This window comes from Lampris incognitus, chromosome 13, assembly GCF_029633865.1.
Source record: "Lampris incognitus isolate fLamInc1 chromosome 13, fLamInc1.hap2, whole genome shotgun sequence".
NCBI classification, from domain to species: Eukaryota; Metazoa; Chordata; class Actinopteri; order Lampriformes; family Lampridae; genus Lampris; species Lampris incognitus.
The window spans coordinates 39920302-39940259 of record NC_079223.1 but is presented as its reverse complement, the minus strand read 5'-3'; the positions used below and the strand labels follow the sequence as shown (position 1 = coordinate 39940259).

The 19958-nt window shown below is 45.1% G+C and overlaps 1 protein-coding gene across 1 annotated transcript; it reads right to left on the bottom strand.

Moving 5' to 3' along the window:
• Positions 1-8875: 8875 nt before the first annotated feature.
• LOC130122597 (cytochrome P450 1B1) lies at positions 8876-15187 on the bottom strand. The gene is made up of 3 exons (XM_056291523.1): positions 14800-15187; positions 13622-14629; positions 8876-12749 (listed from the first exon to the last, which is right to left on the bottom strand). Exons 2-3 carry the CDS (start codon positions 14614-14616, stop codon positions 12176-12178), a joined length of 1569 nt encoding a protein of 522 aa, XP_056147498.1. The 5' UTR covers positions 14617-14629; positions 14800-15187; the 3' UTR covers positions 8876-12175.
• Between the last annotated feature and the right edge of the window lie 4771 nt (positions 15188-19958).

The window sequence follows — 19958 nt, the reverse complement described above, 5'->3', positions numbered from 1 at the left end:
TAATTTAAAAAAGTAAGGCAACCTATTACAAGCCATTTTCTGAGTAATCTCAACTAGTGTGTGCAAAACTCACATGATCAGTGATCACTTCTCCATAATGTAGGGGCTACCTAAGAGCCACAGTAAAGACAGACAAATCCGATGAATGAACACACCATCGGATTTGTAATAACAATAAATGTTATTATTTATTATAATTAATGATAAAATAAATAGTATATAATAAAATAATATAAATATAAATAAGTAATAAATAAGTAATAACACCCACACATTCATCAGATTTGTCTTTCTTTACTGTGGCTCTTGCGTAGCCCCCATGTTATGGAGACATGATCATTGATCATTTGAGTTTTGCACACGCTAGTTGAGATTACTCAGAAAAGGACTTGTAGTAGGTTCTCTTACTTTTTTAAATTAAACCAGCAGGTTATTTTTTACAGTGTAGCTGACTTGGTCCACTAGCTTTATTTTGAATACATATCTTGGTGCTCTAATTTGCATGTGTTTGGAGTATGCCACTCTGCTGTGAGCTAATGGACTGAGATACTATAAGAATCAACAGCACTTCTTGATTTAATATGTATTTCAATGGAATTTCAATACCGTTTTTTTTTTTTCTTGAACGAAGGGGACTTTGACGTAAACATTTCCCTCCGTCTTTTCACTGTAATGCATTTTAGATGTTTCCATGAACCCATTTGCTTGAAGAATGCGAATATTTCAGGATTTTTATGGATGAATGTCTTGATTGTTTGGGAAGGGACCAAGGAATTTACAATCTGTGGTTTGAGATGCTCCTCTTTATCTTTTAACACTACCTAATTTATGAAAATTTCACAAAGAAATTAATGCTAGTTGTTGCTTCGAAGATTTCTTTTTCCATCTCCTATATATGAATGTATTTGAATTGTTGTGTTGCCAAGAGAAATGTAGCTTACCTTCTGCTCACCTTGTAAATCAAACACTAAGTAGAGATCATACTGTACGATGTGGAAGGCTTTGCACTGACTGATCAATGGTACTCGGGGGTACAATTAAATGTGTGCAATCTTGATATGTGTGGTGAGTTTGTTGTGGTGTTTTACTAGGCGTGAGTGAATCAGCTTGTTTGGATACACACTGGCATTAGGGCTGAGCCCTCGGTGTATATACCTGTAGTAGTGGTTTATACATGCAATCAGGTAATTACAACATCTTGTGAATATTTTTTTCGACATTGGTCCTGGTTCAAGTACAACATAAAAGCTGGATTGTTTCTGACTATGGTGATGGTGTGGTTTAATTTTCACAAGACTGTACATTTTGTGCCAAGGCTACTGGAAATTAGACACTAAATCAGATTCAGGCCATCTTCCCTCCTGTCTCATCACGCTTCAGTTTTGTACCATTTTGAAAGAGCCTTTGTTTCCCTAGACTGAATGAAATGGCTTTTTACCCTTTGTAGCGGAAGGACTCAGTCCAGACAGAGTGACAGTTTATTTATGGCCATTATTCCTAAACATGACCGCAGTTTGTCATGTCTGTTGCTTGACAGACAGAGTATGTGTGTTATGACTGCACTTAATCTTAAAGACCCTTCAAGACAAGTCACTATGTTAAGAGGTGTGGTGGCCTGGTGTTAGCAGATATCCCTCCAGAAGTTGTCATTTGGAAAGAGAATAAACAAAGTGCCTCTCAGGTTTGCCTAGTTTAGCTGACTGACAAGTCATTGACCCCTCTTTGAAGCCTATTTGCCATGTTCCCTTCAGAATGATTGATTGGTTAATTGGTATAAGTTCAGCACAAAGGATTTAACCTCAGATCCTGTGTATTATTTAATTTTCTGTCAAGTCTTGGATAGTGACTTCTGTGAATAGGGCAGCTGACAACAAGGGAAAGACCCTGTGACAGCTTGGAAAGACAGCTGGCAGGAGGGAATACTCCACAATAGGGCTGTCATGGTTTGACAGCTCATGGCGGCAGTATCCATGGGTAGTGTAGCCAGGTGAATGCACTCAGGTTAGCTACAGAGAAACATGTTGAGATACTCCAAGAGACTGCGAGAGCGGGGATGGAAGAAGACTCTGTGGATAACATGGTTTTAGACCTAGGAACGGCTTTGACTACGAGTAGGGGTAAAAACATGGAAGCAGTCAGTTCAGAATGGGACAGAAAGAAGCTGCAGGTTTGCATATGTGGTAGGAAGTAGATATCAATGAAGAGATTTAGGATCCACCAAGGATGTATAAAGTGCTTGACTGAAGGAGAACAAGGGTCCCACATTGATCAGTACTTGTTGAGAAGTAGGTCAAATCAGTCGGATGAAGTCCAGCGGCAGGTTTCACACCAAAGTCTGCAGGATAAACGTAGGTACGCCTGATGCAGAGGAGGTAGGTTCAAGCACTGTAGTACAAGATGGTGGAGAGCAGGGTGTAGCTAGCCAGATAAGAGAGGACTATCTTAAAAGGGTCCACGCAGGGCATCTGGGTAATGTAGTGCTCTATTCCATTGCCTACCAACACGGAGCTTGCCAGTTCGAATCCCTGTGTTACCCCCGGCTTAGTTGGGCGCCCCTACAGACACAATTGGCCGTGTCTGCAGGTGGGAAGCCGGATGTTGGTATGTGTCCTGGTCACTGCACTAGCGCCTCCTCTGGTCGGTTGGGGCGCCAGATCGGGGGGGGGGGTAGCATGATCCTCCCATGTGCTACGTCCCCCTGGCGAAACTCCTCATTGTCAGCTGAAAAGAAGCGGCTGGTGACTCCACGTGTAACGGAGGAGGCACGTGGTAGTCTGCAGAGGGGGTGGAGCAGTGACCAGGACGGCTCCGAAGAGTGGGGTAATTGCACAGGTACAATTGGGGAGAAAAAGGAGGAACCCCCCCCCAAAAAAAGGGCTCCACGCAGAAAGTGAGAGGGCTAGGGAACCTTTGATGCCAACAGATATCTCACCAATTGGAGAGATAAAATGTCAGTTTTATGTCAGTCCGCCCAAGTTAGAGTGAGGTGCAAGATATTGAGTAGCGTGCAAGGGCCTCTTCTGCACCTGGACATAATGGGGTGCCTTATCGGTTTTATAAGAGTGTGCCTGGTGTTCTGAGGTATTTATAGAAGCTAATTGTAATAGTATGGAAAAAACGAGTTATTCCCAGGGCTTGGCAGACAACAGGAGACATTTGATACCGAAGGAGAAAGATGTAGTCAAGATTGGACAGTTTAGGTCCATTTGTTAATGGGCCTAAACTGTCCAAATTACCCACATTAATGTTAGCCAACACCAGCCATGTTCCTCAGAATATGCATGGACAGTGAGCACTTGCTGTATTTACTGTATTAATTGTATTTATGTATTATTATATTTACATCTGTTCGTTGCTTTGGATAGAAGCTTTGGATAAAAGTGTTTGCCAAATGTATGTAATGTAAATGTAGTGTAATTTGTCTTCTCAGTTAAGAAGGGAAGGTCTTCTTTCATGTAGTGGCACAGAGATTGGTTGCATATTTAAAGGTGAATAGGTTGATTGACACCTCAGTACAGAAAGAAGGAATTTTAGAAGCTTTGGATTGCTTGTCTTTATGCATGCTCAATAATCCACTTAAGAAAATCACAGAAAGTTGAATCAGTTCATCTGGACACAAACATCTATTGACAGAAACGTTTCATCACTCATCTAAGGGACTTCTTCAGTCTCAACTGACTGCAGGTACCCCCACCCTTATAAACAATACAGTGGCACAACAACCGAAACAAACGATTGGTTTCATATACAAATTCCCATAACCATTAACTAGAGTTAAAATGGCCATGTGTATTATTCACAGAGAATTGGGGAATAGAAACTGATTGTTTTTTTGTTTTTTTTGGGGGGGGGGGTTATGCCACTGTGTTGGGTGGGGGTACCTGCAGTCAGTTGAGACTGAAGAGGCCACTTAGATGAGTGATGACACATTTCTGTCAATAAACGTGTCCGGATGAACTGACTCAACTTTCTGTGATTTGGAGTGTTAGGAGCACACAAGTATGATTTGGCATTAAATTCAGGCAGCTAAGAAGCAGAAAAGACATCTCCATGTGGTATGTTTTGACCTTGCGAAGGTTTTTTGGCTCTGTGCCACAGAACCTTTGGTGGAAGGCATTTCATTTTTTTCAGGTCCCTGACACTATTATGAGCCTGGTCAGAGCATATTTTGATGATATTCAGTTTTGTTTCACTATCAGTGAGTATGCAACCTCATTGCAGCAGCTGGGTCCAAGGATAAGAGGGTGTCATATGTCATATACTGTCGTGTATTGTTGTATATTGAAGTGATTGTAAAGCCCTGCGGGACTACCTTGTGAATTTGGGCTGTATAAATAAACTTGACTTGAGATGGGGATAATGGCAGGTTGCACTATTTCATCTTTGGCTTTTGTTATGGCCATGGAGGTTATAATTGGGGCATCTAAGTGGGTTGTTGGTGGTGAGAGGGTGCAGTGTAGGGTGTGACCCCCTCCCATCCGAGTGTAGATGGATGACATGACTACAATTACAACAACAGCTTCATGCACCCGTAGGCTTTTGACTAAACTGAGTGGTAATCTAAACCGGGCAAGGATGAAGGTTAAAGTCGAAGTTTGCCGGCTGTTACGGGGGAAATAATGCAGGAGAACTTTCAGACTGGTGAGATACTTCTATCCATGGTAGAGAAAAGTGCCTGGCTATATGGCTTCCTTTTTGAGCAACAGGGAGCAAGGCTGCAACTTGAGAAAGAGTTTTGTGAAAGGCATTAAAAGTGTTGATAGGCCTTTATTGCCTGGTAAATTGAAATTGTGGTGCCTGCAGTTTGGTTTGCTACCACAAACAATGTGGCCTTTGACAGTTTATGAGGTAGCTGTCAACGAGGTGCAGAAATGAGATAAGATGGTATTTATGTCAGTCAGGAAGTGGTTGGGAGTTCCTCGGTATCCAAGTAGTCGAGCCCTGTATAAGGGGATGGTCGAGCCTCTATTGACTAGCTTGACAGATGAATTCAAGTGTGCTAAGGTGAGGTTGGAGTTGATGTTGTCTGGCTCGAGGGATCCAGCAGTTGGGGCTGTAACACCACAGGTGAAAACAGAGAGGAAATGGAAACCAAGGGAGGCAGCCCAGCATACCCAGGAAGCGCTTGAACATAGTGCATTTGTAGGACAAGTTCAAAGAGGAGGGATGGAGTTTGGTTCAGGGGATCCATGAAAAACTTGGAGTAAGCCTACATTGTCGGAAAGAAGGCAGATGTTGGTCAGACTTGACGAGAGGAAGTAGGTAGATGTGCGATGGTAGTTTCACAGGCAAAACATGGTCAGTGGACAAATTGGGAGGCTGTAGAGAGGAGGAAGAGTAGGTTGGCAAGAGTTGTGGACCATGGAGGCAAATTGTATTAAATTTATTATTGGAGCAACTTGTGATGTACATATGATGCCGAAAAATCTCAGTCAGTGGGTAGGTGAAAATGCGAGTTTTAGGTTGTGTGTACATTGAAGCATATCTTGTATATGTTGTTTTTTTTTTTTTTAATGTTTCCCCCTTTTTCTCCCCAATTGTACCTGGCCAATTACCTCACTCTTCTGAGCCATTATGGTCGCTGCTCCACCCCCTCTGCTGCTCCGGGGAGGGCTGCAGACTATCACATGCCTCCTCCGACACATGTGGAGTCACCAGCCGCTTCTTTTCACCTGACAGTGAGGAGTTTCGCCAGGGGGACGTAGTGCGTGGGAGGATCGCGCTATTCCCCCCCAGTTCCTCCTCCTCCCACTTGAACAGGCACCCTGACTGACCAGAGGAGGGGCTAGTGCAGTGACCAGGACACATACACACATCCAGTTTCCCACCCGCAGACAAGGCCAATTGTGTCTGTAGGGATGCCCAACCAAGCTGGAGGTAACATGGGTTTTTTGAACCGGCGATCCCCGTGTTGGTATGCAACAGAATAGACCGCTACGCTACCCAGACGCCTGTGTAAGTTTAGTTTAGTGCAGGGTCACTACACTTGGCGTCATATAAAGTTCCTCAGTGTCTGGCAGGTGTAATCAAAAGCAAGTGCATTGAAGTTAATTTGGTCCCTGTTAGTAAAGAAAACAGAACAGTTGGTTTCGTACGGGAGGGTCAGAATGTCACAGTACAGGTACGTAATTGTAGTATTGGTAAATGGGGGGGGGGGCAAGGGACTGAAAATTGTTAGAAGATGTTGGCACATACAGGTCCCACTGATGATTGTGTCCACTACCTTGAGGCCTGATATGGTTCTATACTCAAACAAGGATGAATAGTATGTTTCATTGAATAATAATTCCATTTGAGGGTGCAGCTGAGGAAGCCTTTGAGAGGAAGAGTTTAAAGTAGGCAGAGAGGGTACCTGAGACAAAGGCTCATGGTTGGCTTGCTCATGTTAGACCATTTAAAATAGGAGTTAGAGGGTTTGCAGCCAAGTCAACTACTTCATTTCTTTTCAATTTTGGTATTCAGGTTTGTTGTTTGAGATCAGCCCTAAAGGAGATGTCCAACAAAACGGTAAGGGCTAGTCAAATGCTGTGGATGAGGAGAAATCAGGTCAGTTGGGGTGACCGTAGTTAGAGGTGGATGGTAGCCTTTTAAGAAGGCCGCATAGAACCGGTGCAACTGAGCATGCATTAATGGTCTTGATGCGTGCTCAAAAATCCAGGTAAGGAAATCCCAGAAAGTCGAATCAGTTCATCTAGACACAACGTTTAGTGGCAGAAACATTTCATCACTCATCTAAGTGACCTCGCCAGTCTCAGCTGACTGCAGGTATCCCCACCCTTAACCGTTTATAAGCTGAGACTGATGAAGTCACTTAGATGGGTCATGAAAGGCTTCTCCCACCAGACTTTGTGTCCAGATGAACTGATTCAACTTTCTGGGATGCATTAATGGGGCGAGTGGGGTTAGCCACCGGGCAGGCCCGTATGGTGCTGGTGGCTTGTTCAAATTAACTTGTAGTTTAAGAGGTAGATGGAAGTTGTTGGATGTGGTTATGGAGGGGATTGGTTCTGGGATGCCTGAACTCACTGTTGAACCTTCTGGGGTTGTCGTGGTCCTAATTCAACGAAACATCTAAGATGGAAGGTGCCCATTTGATAACCCCAGTAAAATATTCATGTTGGCACTTTTCATTGGTTATTGCAAATTGGTAGCCAAGAGTTGCTAGTACCACTCGGTTTTTGGTAGCCAACTAAGCCACTTGGAACCACTTTTATGGAGGTTTGTGACGGTGTTACCTGATGTCCTCCCCTCAGATGTAGGGCCAAGTGGGTGAGGTTGTTTGGATGAACTGGACTTCTGTGTGTAGCCCTATAATTTCCAGCACAAGGGATTTAACATCAGATCCCATGTATCACACACGCATACACACAGCCAAGTTCCCTTCTCATATTCTGATAAATATTAATAGGTCCAAATAGTCAGTAGTCTTCAAAGCTGTTAGGCAGTATGTCACTGCATATTAAAAACGTCCTTATGTTACTAAATATTCCTCATCCAAAATCCAAGATGGACTACTTCGCCACATCGCCACTACAAACTAGTTGTAGTTAACAAAACAAGGGCCCAGCCATAAGAATGTGCATGCTTCTAAACCAGCTGATTAAAAGTAGATGCTTAGAGTGTGTGTGTGTGTGTGTGTACGTGCATGTGTCTATGTGCATGTCCTTTTGTGTTTCATGCAACATTCTTGCTTATTGTTAAAAATAGGACAGTCGCTTGCCGAGGTCGGGCAAGACTGGGACTATTGTGATTGATCTTGATCAGATGTACTTGACAGGTTTCAGCTGTAATGACACAGATTAATGCAGCAAAAAAAATCTTGCAAAGTTGTTCATGGAAGATTTTATCACGCTCACAAGGTGATGTAATTTCGGCTCAGAACAGTCTTGAGTGTCCCTCATAAAAATCTATGTGCAGAACACATGGTGGATATTCATTCGTATTGGCTCGGCCATGTTTTATTACCGAGTGAGTCTTGGCAAGGATCCCAAGAAGTGTTTCATACTTGTTCACTCTCAATAGAATAGTTTTCAGTCATTATATCCTTTGTGACTTCCTGTAATCCTAGAAGTGAAACTAGGCAATACAAGCTTGGTTTATTTTATGCAGGAGAAATACCCCCCCCCCCCGCCCCGAAGGTGGGTGCTGTCAGGATTGATTCACAGACTTAACCTACAGGACTCACTAGATACATTAACCACAACACTGCCTGGTTTTCAACACTTCATAATCCTCACCCCAATTTCTTACTTCAACCAACATGCAAGTGTAGGCTTCTGGTGTTTTTGGACGGATTTGTAAAGACTTTCCTTGGAAATAAAGACTTTCCTTGGAAATGTTGACTGCCACATAACTTGAGCTGCAGTGTTTAGTCTGCAGAGATCTGGGGGTGGATCTTCTTTCTTATTTGCATGTTTATTTCATGAGGGAGAGAGCATGATAAGTGCCCTATCAGTAATCATCTGCTGTGGTTTTTATCTGAATTTGTCACGCACTTCTATTTGGCTGGCTGGCTGGCTGAAGCGTCTCTCTGATCAGGTACAGGATGTTCTGGGAGCACAAGATAAAACGCCAGGCAGGAAAAGGGCTCTCCCAAACACTTCCCTTTTGTTCCCACCTGACCTGGCACAGTGCCCAGAAAACACTATATTTTTCTACTTAAGTCCACTTTGACAACGTACGGGATGCTTTTTGTTAGTTAAAATCTCAGTTCTAAAACAAAACAAAAAAGACATGCATTCAATTTTTTTTTTAATTTTTATTCTGAATCATAGATCTGACTTTCTGTCCTCTGGCTCTGGGGTGGAAAACCCTCGATCTTCAATTTGTTTGCTCATACCTGTTTCCAAGCAGACTTTCAATGAAGTGCAAAATGGGAGTTTATATCTCTGTTTATTTTGTATTACTGTACAGTGTCAATCAAAACAGCTTATCATTCTCTAAAGCAAGAGGGTACGAAATACTCTGAAGAACAACATCACAGGTGCGGTGACATAGACAAGAGATTAACTATTGCTAAAGTTAAGAATTAAAAACAACTTGTGCTAATTTAACTACATCCTGACAAAATGTGTGAATGATGTGACGATACAAAGAATCCGTATTTGACGGGAGACAGCTTCTTGACCATCGTCGCTGTAGTATGTTAGAAAGGTGACAGCTGTTGAGTTCAGTTTCCGTAATTAAAAGAAAGTTAAGCGTGGGAGCATCTTAACATAAACTGAATAAAAGTTTAGAGATAAAATTGGTATGCAGTAACTCAGTCACAAAATATGCATGTCCTGTTCTCAGGGTAGCTGGCCACCAGCATCATCAGACCGTTGATCATCAAGCTCTTCCTCGCTGCCAAGTCCCTAAGCACAGCCTGCTGCACCTCAATGCATTTTAATTGGAGTTTCTATGAGGAAAATTAGCTTGGGGGTAAGCATGCTGAAGTAACCCTTTCATCTGGTGCTTCATCACGGAAAGATGAATAATTTCAATGGCACGAACATTTAGTCAATTATGTTATCAAATACACCCTTGCACAATTTACCACAGTAGGACCGAGTGAACCCTACAACTGAAATCGTATTTCACTCCTGCAGAAACACCGTTCAAATGAAGATAATGTGGACGGGTGACAGACCAGAATCAACGAGTTTGTCAAGAATCTGGGTTCAGACGTCCTCTAAACGAGTACTTTATTCATCTTAATGAGCATATGCTCACGTCCATGAAAAGCCAAACCAGAGAGAAGTGAGACTTGCGCGGTGCTTGTCTGAACTTTACCCATTAAAATCACACTACATACACTATGTTCACATTATTTCCAGCCGTTTCTCTGTGAGACAGCAGCACATCAGTGCAGGACATCAGCATGATATCTCGCCAATGACAGGCGGTAGGTAGTAAATGCTCACACATAAAGATGAGACTTTCCTCTCATTATGTAATTTTGCATCTCACACACACACACACACACACACATATATATATATATATATATATATATATATATATTTGAGAAAAAATTAGACGAGTCTGCAGCAGGGAAATATAAAATATTCTACCCAATTGTCCCAGTGTTTGTACTTTTGACCATATGATTGTATTCTCTATTCCAAGATCACATGAAGACTTAATCATTTGGTTAATTGGCATCTTCAAAAGGGAATGAAGGTGACGGGGTAAAAGGAGTTTTCCAAGAGCAGCATTCTGTTACATTCAAGCTTATACACAGTGGAATACCCATTGTGAGACATCAAAAATAGAAAATAAATGATTGATTAAATAACACTGATCTAATATAGATCTAACATTAGTATATTTTTATACAGTTAGATGTGTTGTAAAACAGTTTACGGACCCAAGTAACATTTGCAAACAATACCCGCAGCAAGTTAACTGTTAATGTCTCGTGTACCCTTTGTGCTCTTGAGCCGAGTCCTTTGGAAATCTGCATGTTGATTTCAGAATATGTTAAAAAAAAACGTCCTATGTAAAACATTTGGCATTTCATAGACACTGTTCCTGAGTTACTATGCACTTATGCTATGTAAGTATTCTTAAAACTACTACGTTTTTACTTGCTATTGCTAATGTCATTGTAGGAGGCAATATGCTAGGCTAAAGGACTGATGCGTTGCAGAAACTTATTAGCTTGTGGCAGGATTACTGCATTATTGGTCACAATCCTTACCTCGAGTCTTGTAAATGTCATATGTCGTGTGGTGTGTATTGTGATTTCTAAACACTGACGGGCTCCTCATCAATAATAATTCATATCCTCTACCTACCATGTGGGTATTTTAGAGGCCATTCTGCCACAGTGCTGCATGTTTTGAGATCTAACTGTTTTCCAGTGGTGGACGTTTAACCAAAACTCGGTTTTTTAAGAGCCAGACAGGTAATTTGTGATAAAAATATAGATACTATATTGTTACAGTTCATCAAGGAAGCCATAGTTCTGTTCCATGGGGTGAGAACTAGGGGCCTCGTTTATAGAAATGTTCATCCATCCATCCATCCATCCATTATCCAAGCTGCTTATCCGAATTCGGGTAGCGGAGATGCTGGAGCCTATCCCAGCAGTCATTGGGCGGCAGGTTGGGAGACACCCTGGACAGGCCGCCAGTCCATCACAGGGCCCACACACACACACACATTCACAACTAGGGACAATTTAGTCCTACATGTCTTTGGACTGTGGGAGGAAATCGGAGCACCCGGGGGAAACCCATGCAGACATGGGGAGAACATGCAAACGCCACACAGAGGACAACCTGGGATGACCCCCAAGGTTGGACTACCCCGGGGGCTTGAACCCAGGACCCTCTTGCCGTGAGGCAAAATGAAATGTTCATACACATAAATTTGTTCTTGAACCCTCATGGAATTTTTAGCCCCCAGGTTTGTCTTACAGAAACAGGCAAAGCGTGATAGTTATTTGTAACTCCGTCCCCCTGACATACACTGTCTACCTTTTGCAACTAGCAATCACTCAGTCTTGCAAAGACATCACTGTTAGCCAGTTGTTGTCTAAATTCAAGGGTTTTCCAGGCTCTGTGTCTTCTCTATAAGACAAAACTGGGGGCTAAAACAACCCATTAGTGTGTGAGAACCAATTTTTCCATGAGAACGTTTCATAAATGAGGCCTTATAGGTTAGTTGGACGTGATCAAACTGAATAAATATACTAATTCCTTGCACGTTTTATTGTCGTTGCTGCCCCATGGCGTGTGAAATGTTAATGGGCAACAAGTAAAAGATTGCTCCCAGGTCTTCTCCTGGGTGGTATGCTGGGCCTGCAGTGTATAAACCATGTTTTCTGTGTCCAGTGCAACAGATTACACAACTGAAAGAACTGTTCAGAGTGCTGAAAAAAAATTCCAAAAAAAAATAAATTAAAAGCAAATCAAGGCTCTAATATCTGTCAAAATGTCATATAAAGAATAAAAAAAATGTGTCTGTGTAGAACATAAGCATTTTGCTCGAGTGTCCAGCTTATAAATATAGTTTCCATACTATTCAGATGACACCTGGGTTGTAGGCCTACATAAAGATGCACTACAGTTCACGAGTATCTTGAGTGTTTTGTCCTTCAACCTTCATTAATTGCTTTATCATAGTTTGTTATGATTTCAGCTAAATTTTGTTAGCGTGCTCGGAGCTCATCGACGATCTCCCGGGGGTCTCAGTTTAAAGACTGTCTGCTAACTTCATCCAAAAGGTCTGTATTATCTCGTAGAGATACTGCTATAGAGTAGGGGTGAGGCTTCAGGGTTAGGCCGTAATCATAGTCGAGGTGGAGCGGCTTGGCCGGGTCTGGAGTGATGTGGCACTGGTGAGCCAGCAGGGCCGTGAAGAGGAAGAGTTGCATCTTGGACAGGTCCTCGCCAATGCACCGTCGCTTCCCCAGAGAGAAGATGAGCACGCTGCTGGTCAGGTCCTTGTTCAGGGCCCCATGCTGGTCCAGGAAACGCCGGGGTTCAAAGCGTTCCGGCTCCGTCCATATGGCCGGATCATGGTTGATTGACCACTGGTTGATAAAGATCACTGTGTTCTTTGGTAAGGTGTAGCCCATGACGGTGGTGTCTGTGGTTGTGGAGTGGGGAATGGTGAGCGGCACGAAACTGGTAAAGCGCAGCACCTCGTAGATGAAAGCCGTGACGTAAGGCAGCTGGGGCTGGTCCTCAGCGCTGGGCAGACGGCTGCGGTCCACCACCCGGTCCACTTCCTGCTGGAGTTGTTGCTGCATCTCAGGATACCTACGGTCAAAGGTGAAACTTTTTTTTTAGATTCAGATGGCGAACGTGGGTGCGGTGCATACTGATAAGTTTCTTTTCTTGTCATCCTTAAATGAGCTAGTCACAGAACAGCCACGTCTCTAAAACACTTCATCAAGCCTTTTGGACCAATGCTGCACAGCAGAATAAAACAGAACATAGCCTACTGTCACAAACCTACTCTACACACCAGCATCCTGGCTGCAGCGCAAAGGGGATTCAAGACATCGTAGCAAAGAAGGTTGTCTAAAAATAAAATCATTTGCAATGCCTTATGCCACGCCGCATCCTTGCTCATGTAAAGCAGTGATACTCAAACCATGTGCCGTGCAGAACCAGGTTTTCATTACAGCATCTGTGGAATCAGCTGGCGTGGTGTTGGTGTTACCAGTGGTGTTGGTGTTAGAAGGGAAAGCATCGTATGCGTGGCCGAGTACCACTGATGTAAAGGCTGGTTGGCCCCCTGAATCCCTTTCGCTGACGGGTAACAGGGCTGAACACTACATCCTTTCAGAATCACCACCACAACTTCACACATGTGCAACAGTCACATTGCAGAGGATGCAGTATGAGACAAACTGGGTCCGCCCGTCTTGTTAGGCTAAAACTCTTATTGTTTGGTAGCAAGGTCCAGCTCTTATGACTACTCTTGAAGAAAACACTATCTAGTGTGATATAATGATTTCCGCAGCTCACACACGACAAGGCTGGGGATGCAGGCCCACTGCACTTCCACGGTTACTTCCCCAAGAACTCCGCGGCGTCGCTAGGCATACATCTGCTGCGTTATTAATACACTTGAAAGGTCATAGGTTAAGCATGCTCTTAGGGAAATGATCCAGAAACTAAATTACCTCACAATTATCAAGATGATCCACTGGAAGGCAGTCGACAGTGTGTCTTGGCTTGCTCCGAAAATGTCGCCAACCGTGGCGGCCACGTAATCCTTCCCATCGGGAGCCTCCGCGGCGCTCTCCCGGATCTGGTCCAGCGCCAGTATGAAGGCGTCCGTCATGTCCCTGATGATGCTGGACTGGACGGTTTTCCGATGCTGCACGACTTTATCTCGGATGAACGCGCTAAATTCCACATTGAGAGATTTGAAGTTCTCGAACATGGTTTTGATGGGGTTGGGGAAGTACTGCAGCCACGGCATGACGTCCACTATACTTCCGGCGCCCACCGTGCGGGTGAACTGGTCGTTGCGCCCCACCACCTGCCGGAACTCCCGGTCATCGTAGGAATATCGCTTCCCGAAGCACACCGCGCTCATGATGTTGGCCGTGGAGACCACGAGGAACGTCATGGGCTGGAAATATTTCTCCTCCCGCGTTTTCCCGGCGAAAAGGTGGATGAGTTCCCTGAATTCGCAGAGGATGTGCCTCTCGAAAGTCTTTTTGGTGCTCTCGTTCTTGGTGGAAAACATCCGCACGGTGGACTGGGCCACTTTGCGGTGCACCTTCCACCAGTCGCTGAAGGGGCCGAAGGCAAGGCTGTCCCCGCCGGACACGCACTGGAAAGACGTAAAATCCGGTCTGCCGGCGAAGTCGTGCCCGCGTTTGACCAGCGCCTGCTTGATGGAGTCGCCGTTCAACACCACGACGTTGCGGCAGCCCAGTTTGATCTGGAACACGTTGCCGTACTTCTTCACCAAGCGCGTGAAGTAGACGTGGGGCGCGTTGCCAAGTTGCGCGGCGTTCCCGATGAGCGGCCACGCGAAAGGTCCGGGCGGGCTGCGGATGCCCTGCCGGAGCCAGCGCCACAGGTGAAGGGAAACCAGCAACGCGAGAGATGCCAGCAGTACAGCCTGTGGGGACGTGTGCTTGATCTCCTCCAGTATCACATCCATGCTGGATTCTAGTCTGACACGGATGAGAGAAGGAGCGTATTATGTGTACGTCAGAATTAAACATCATATGGCTGAATTGGTGCAAGCTGACCGAAATGCAAGATGCGGAAATATGACAGTGATTGCCTTCAGGACAGTGTAGGAAAATGAAGAAGGAAAAAAAAAGTTTTGGAGAAGGCCTACCTGGGTGTTACTTCCACGCCAAAATTCCCCCGATGGTTTAAACTCTACAAGTCCTATTATTCTAGCCAGAGAAATGCTGTTTTATTTCGGAGCGTTTTATCCCCACTTCGCCCACTTCACATGAGGGATCGTCCATGGTTAAGTGTGGAAAGAGTGCCGTTTAATCTGAAAACTGTGTAAAAAAAGAAAAGAAAAAGAAAACTGCACTTGTAACAGGTCAACCCGTTGAGGAGTAAAATCTGCTCGGCAAGTCGTCAGCAGCCCTTATACGCATCAGCTGAGGTCCACCTGAACGCACCAAGCCCCGCTGCCTGTCTCACGCTGCATATGCGGACCAAGGGAAGGGATCCAAGTCTCATCTAAGTCGGTGCAGCATCACAGCTTGTCAGCGTCTGTGTCGTCGTTTGTTACTGTGGGTGGGTTTGTTGCAAAGGGTGTCACCCCCCCCCCATCACCTCCACCCTACCTCCCTCTCTCTCTCTCTCGCTCTCTCACTCACTCACTCTCTCTCACTCACTCTCTCTTTCTCTTACTCACTCTCTCTCACTCACTCACTCTCTCGCTCACTCTGTCTCTCTCTTTCTCTCTCTCTCACTCACTCTCTGTCTCTCTCTCCCTCTGTAACCCCCCCCCCCTCACCCGTGGTGGGAGGCAAGAGATGTATCCTCGGCTAATTGTTATAGACAAGCCCAGTAGTCTATTCAACAACTGTGGAGTGTTACGGGCGTTTAGATTTGAATATAGCAGAGGTAGCCTAAAGTCGAAGGATAGATAGATTTATTTATTTATTTATTTATTTATTTATGTACTGTGTCTTCATAATTATTGCCAAGAGTGAGTAATAATACCTCGATATTGCTCTGCGTGTTGCCGGCGTGCTGTGTGTGAGACAGGACGCGCAGAGGATGGCAGGGCTTGCAGCCACATGGTGCGCACTCAGACGGGCCCGCCTGTGACGCGAGGCCTGCGCGGCGCGCGGGCGGGCGGGGCGTGCTCCTGTTGCCTCCGACACCAAGTTAAACATTACGTGATGACCACGTTTAAAAACAGTGGCGTTTTCAGGGCAGCGCCTACACTGGAAATGTTCCCTGTTTACATAAAGTTCAGGTTTTTATTTTATTAGTTTGTTTGAAGCGATTTTTTTTTAAATACAATTTGTATAGAGGAAAAAAAACCTTAAATTACTCTGACCCCCCCCCCCATCTTGTAGGTGTCTAAACACATTATTACTGCGTGTATCCATGGGGCTATGTCAGAATAACCTATTACAAAACATGTCTCAGCTGTGCCCGAGTGTGTGTGTGATGATTGTGCCTAAAGGCTCATATAACGTGCTTTATAATGATAATCATAATCATAATCATAATAATAATAACCTTACAAACTATGCGTTTTGTCTCTGGCTTCGCTTTCCTCCAAATCACCGCTTCAACTTTCCAAAGTTTGAAATATGTAACTTAAGAGGCGACTGGCCAATATTTGCACTTTGTGTTTTACAGCACAGGTGGAGGGCCAGTATTATGTGTAGTGTGCTGTGAGTTTATAACGAAGCTGTGATTAGGGTACAGGGTTATATAGTTGATCAGTGTAGACACTCATCATTAGGGTGGGGGTGTGGGGGTGTGTGGGGGGGGGGGGGGTTAGGGGGTCAACCTCACCCTAACCAGACTCGTACCGTCGCAGTCGGTGCATTTCTGATGCTTGATGATCATGGAGGCTGTGCTTTCTCATCAAGCCACCAGGAGGAGGCGAACCCCACGTTGAACCTCATTAATTCCCCCACTTAGTAACGGGCAGCCCGTCATTTAAACCATCAGTGCAGTTTACCGGCCCGGACCTCCTGGTCGCTTCCATTAGACACCTACGGGGTGGGGTGGGGTGGGGTGGGCAGGTGATGACATACCCCCTGTGTTATCAAGGGCTGATGCAGATGACGTAGTTATCACCTGTTTTTGCAGAACGCTGCTGACACACTGTTCACCGACGTGTGATGCAACGTCAACCTTCGTCCATGCTCTTTCTGTCTCCGTGTCCCTGAAACCCATTAAACCACGACTTAAATGTTATTTCCGGTTTCATTTTAGCATACTGCATACATATTCATGTTGTTTCTCTGCTTTTTTGTTGCTCTGTCATGTTGTCCTTTAGGATGCTTAAGGGTGCAGACTTGATCAAGTGCGGAACACACAGGGGACGGGCGCTCCTGCGTGTAATGTATGCGGCACAGCGTTATTCTGTGGATCCGGGCTTCAGGACCACGGACAGCGCATGACAGATAACCCCCCTGATCACGTTGTGGACTTGACCCTGATGGGGGCGTCTGAAAGGCTCGCCAGCACCCCAGCCAGCACGGATCGCACAGCGGGGATTTGCAGTTCATCTTGACCACAAAACAAAACAAAAACAAAACAAACCCCGGCCCGTCGTCTGATTTGAATTAGTTGATGCCAATCGATTTTGCGCTGCAGTCACTGGTACAAGCCTGACGTCACCATTTGAAGATTTTACTTTATAAAGCAAGCGTCCAAGTTGATGAACGCCTCTTTTTTCTTTTCTTTTTTGGTCTTGGTAGAGAAGTGAGCGTGAGCTTTTGCCGTGTTAATTGTTCACGTGTCTATGTCTTGAGTTAAAATTAGCCAAGATTGGGTCTAGGAAAATATATAATAGCCCACGCGGGCACACATCCCAACCATGACAGATCTCAGCCCTTCTCAGCGGCCCCCTGTCACCTGCTGCTGGCCCGTTTTAGCGCGGGGCCATGGGGGCGGGACTTAATATGATCTCAGCTATGATTGGTCCCTTAGCTGTCACTGAGCGCTGATGAGAGCAAAGACAGCAGAGAGCTTTTCAACAGGTTTGGCGTAGTGTTATCAGCTAAAGTTAGCATGGTTCGCCGTGGAGGTGGATGTGGTGGAGTCGGTGAGTGCCGTATGAAACTGAAACGCATTAGTGCCCAATTGGGCTTTTACTCACCCCTTCACGGCACGGGGCAAATGGCCCCACGTGCCACTGCTCCTCAGCATGAGTACTGGTCCCCAGCATTAGCCCAGCCCTGTGGTCTACATGACCTCCCACTGAAGGGCATATTAATATGTGCCAGAATATTTATGTTGCTAATAGCATGTCATGCACCACCAGTGTGTTGCTACATGTAGGCGAGAAGAGGGCGAGTCACTTCCTGTGATCACCTCGGCTGAACCAACCACGGTGACGACTGGTGCATATTTTCATCTGAAACAAAATCCTGACTGAAGACCTAAGCTGGTCCATGACTGCCCACTGCCCCCCCACCCCCACCACCACCATTTGTGTGTGTGTGTGTGTGTGTGTGTGTGTGTGTGTACATGTTTTAACTATCCTAATGTGGACCAAATGTCCTCATTAGGATAGAAAAACCAGAAACCACCTACCTTGTGTGGCCCTTTTAGAGGTCCTCACAAGTGAAAGGGTCTATTTTAGGGTTAGGACTTGGTTTTAGGGTTAAGGTTAGAATTAAGGTTAGGGTAAGGGTAAGGGTTAGGCATGTAGTTTGCATGGTTAAGGTTAGGGTTAAGGGCTAGGAAATGAATGTAGTCAACGAGGGGTCCTCATAAGTATAGTGAAACGAGTTTGTGTGTGTGTGTGTGTGTGTGTGTGTGTGTGTGTGTGTGTGTGTGTGTGTGTGTGTGTGTGTGTGTGTGTGTGTGTGTGTGTGTGTGTGTGTGTGTGTGATTCACCACAAAGCATGGTAAACAGCCAAGCCTTGGCAGCATTGTAAGCCAGTGATGTTTGGGGTAACCTTCATTTTGATGAAGTGCCACTTACGTAGTGAAGTGGAAGTCACAGGTTTGCCCTCGTTGGCTGAAAATACGTGTTGTTATGAGGTAGTGAAAGTATATTTATCTAGGAAATACAATATTTTGCTTGAGGAAAAAAGGGTATACACCATTAATCACTGAGCCAGCTATGCACCCAGTTTTCAAAGATTGGTTCAAATATTAAAAAGATAAGCTTGTGTGTGGGGCTGCATGATATGAGTGGACTATATGGTTTTAATGGAGCTGGTTTAAGAGTCACTTATAGACTCTGCATTATTTTACACAATCTCTGAATCTTAAGCGTGTAATTACAAAGGTTATACTGTTTATTAGGCTGTTCATTAAACCATCCAGACATTCAAATGATGTCTTTTCTTTGTTTTGTGTGGTTTTATTTCTCTTTCTGGCCATTTAACTGCACTTTTTATTTATTTATTTATTTATTTATTTATTTATTGGATGTTTTTCTCCCCAATCGTACATGGCCAACTACCCCACTCTTCCTAGCCGTCCTGGTCGCTGCTCCACCCCCTCTGCTGATCCGAGGAGGGCTGTAGACTACCACATGCCTCCTCCCATACATGTGGAGTCACCAGCCGCTTCTTTTCACCTGACAGTGAGGAGGTTCACCAGGAGGACGTAGCACATGGGAGGCTCACACTACTCCCCCCAGTTCCTCCCCCCCCCCCCCCCCGACCAGAGGAGACACTAGTGCAGCGACCAGGACACATACCCACATCCCGCTTCACACCCTCAGATATGGCTAACTGTGTGTGTATGTGTGTGTGTGTGTGTGTGTGTGTGTGTTGGAGGTGGGGCGACCAAGCTGGAGGTAACACGGGGATTCGAACCGGCGATCCCCGTGTTGGCAGGCACAGGAATAGACCGCTGCGCTACCCGGACGCCACCATTTTACTGCACTTTGATGTGATACAACCAGTTTGGCTTCTTTTGCCGGTGGGTGGAGTAGAGAGGGCGGGGGAAATCAATATTGGGGAAAGGAAATCCATTCATTATCCAAGCTGCTTATCCCAATGGGAGTCATGGGATGCTGGCGCCTATCCCAGCAGTCACTGGGCAGCAGGCCGGGAGACACCCCGGACAACAGGGCCTGCACACTACAACACACACACACACACACACACACACCACACCACACCTAGGGACAATTTAGTATGGCCGGTTCACCTGACCTACATGTCTTTGGACTGTGGGAGGAAACCGGAGCCCCCGGAGGAAACCCACCCAGATGACATCAGAACACAAATAAACTGAAATATAGGGATTTATTGCCACCCAGGTGGATCCATGAATTTATTTCCTCAATCATCTGTGCTAAAATACTCTGTTTTCTACTTTTAT

What these genes read in the sequence shown, in the direction of transcription:
- LOC130122597 (XM_056291523.1), bottom strand. Translation starts at nt 14,616, where the DNA reads ATGGATGTGATACTGGAGGAGATCAAGCACACGTCCCCACAGGCTGTA. An exon ending in ATCATCTTGATAATTGTGAG is followed by an intron (nt 12,750 to 13,621) that starts GTAATTTAGTTT and finishes CTTTGACCGTAG; the next exon opens with GTATCCTGAGATGCAGCAAC.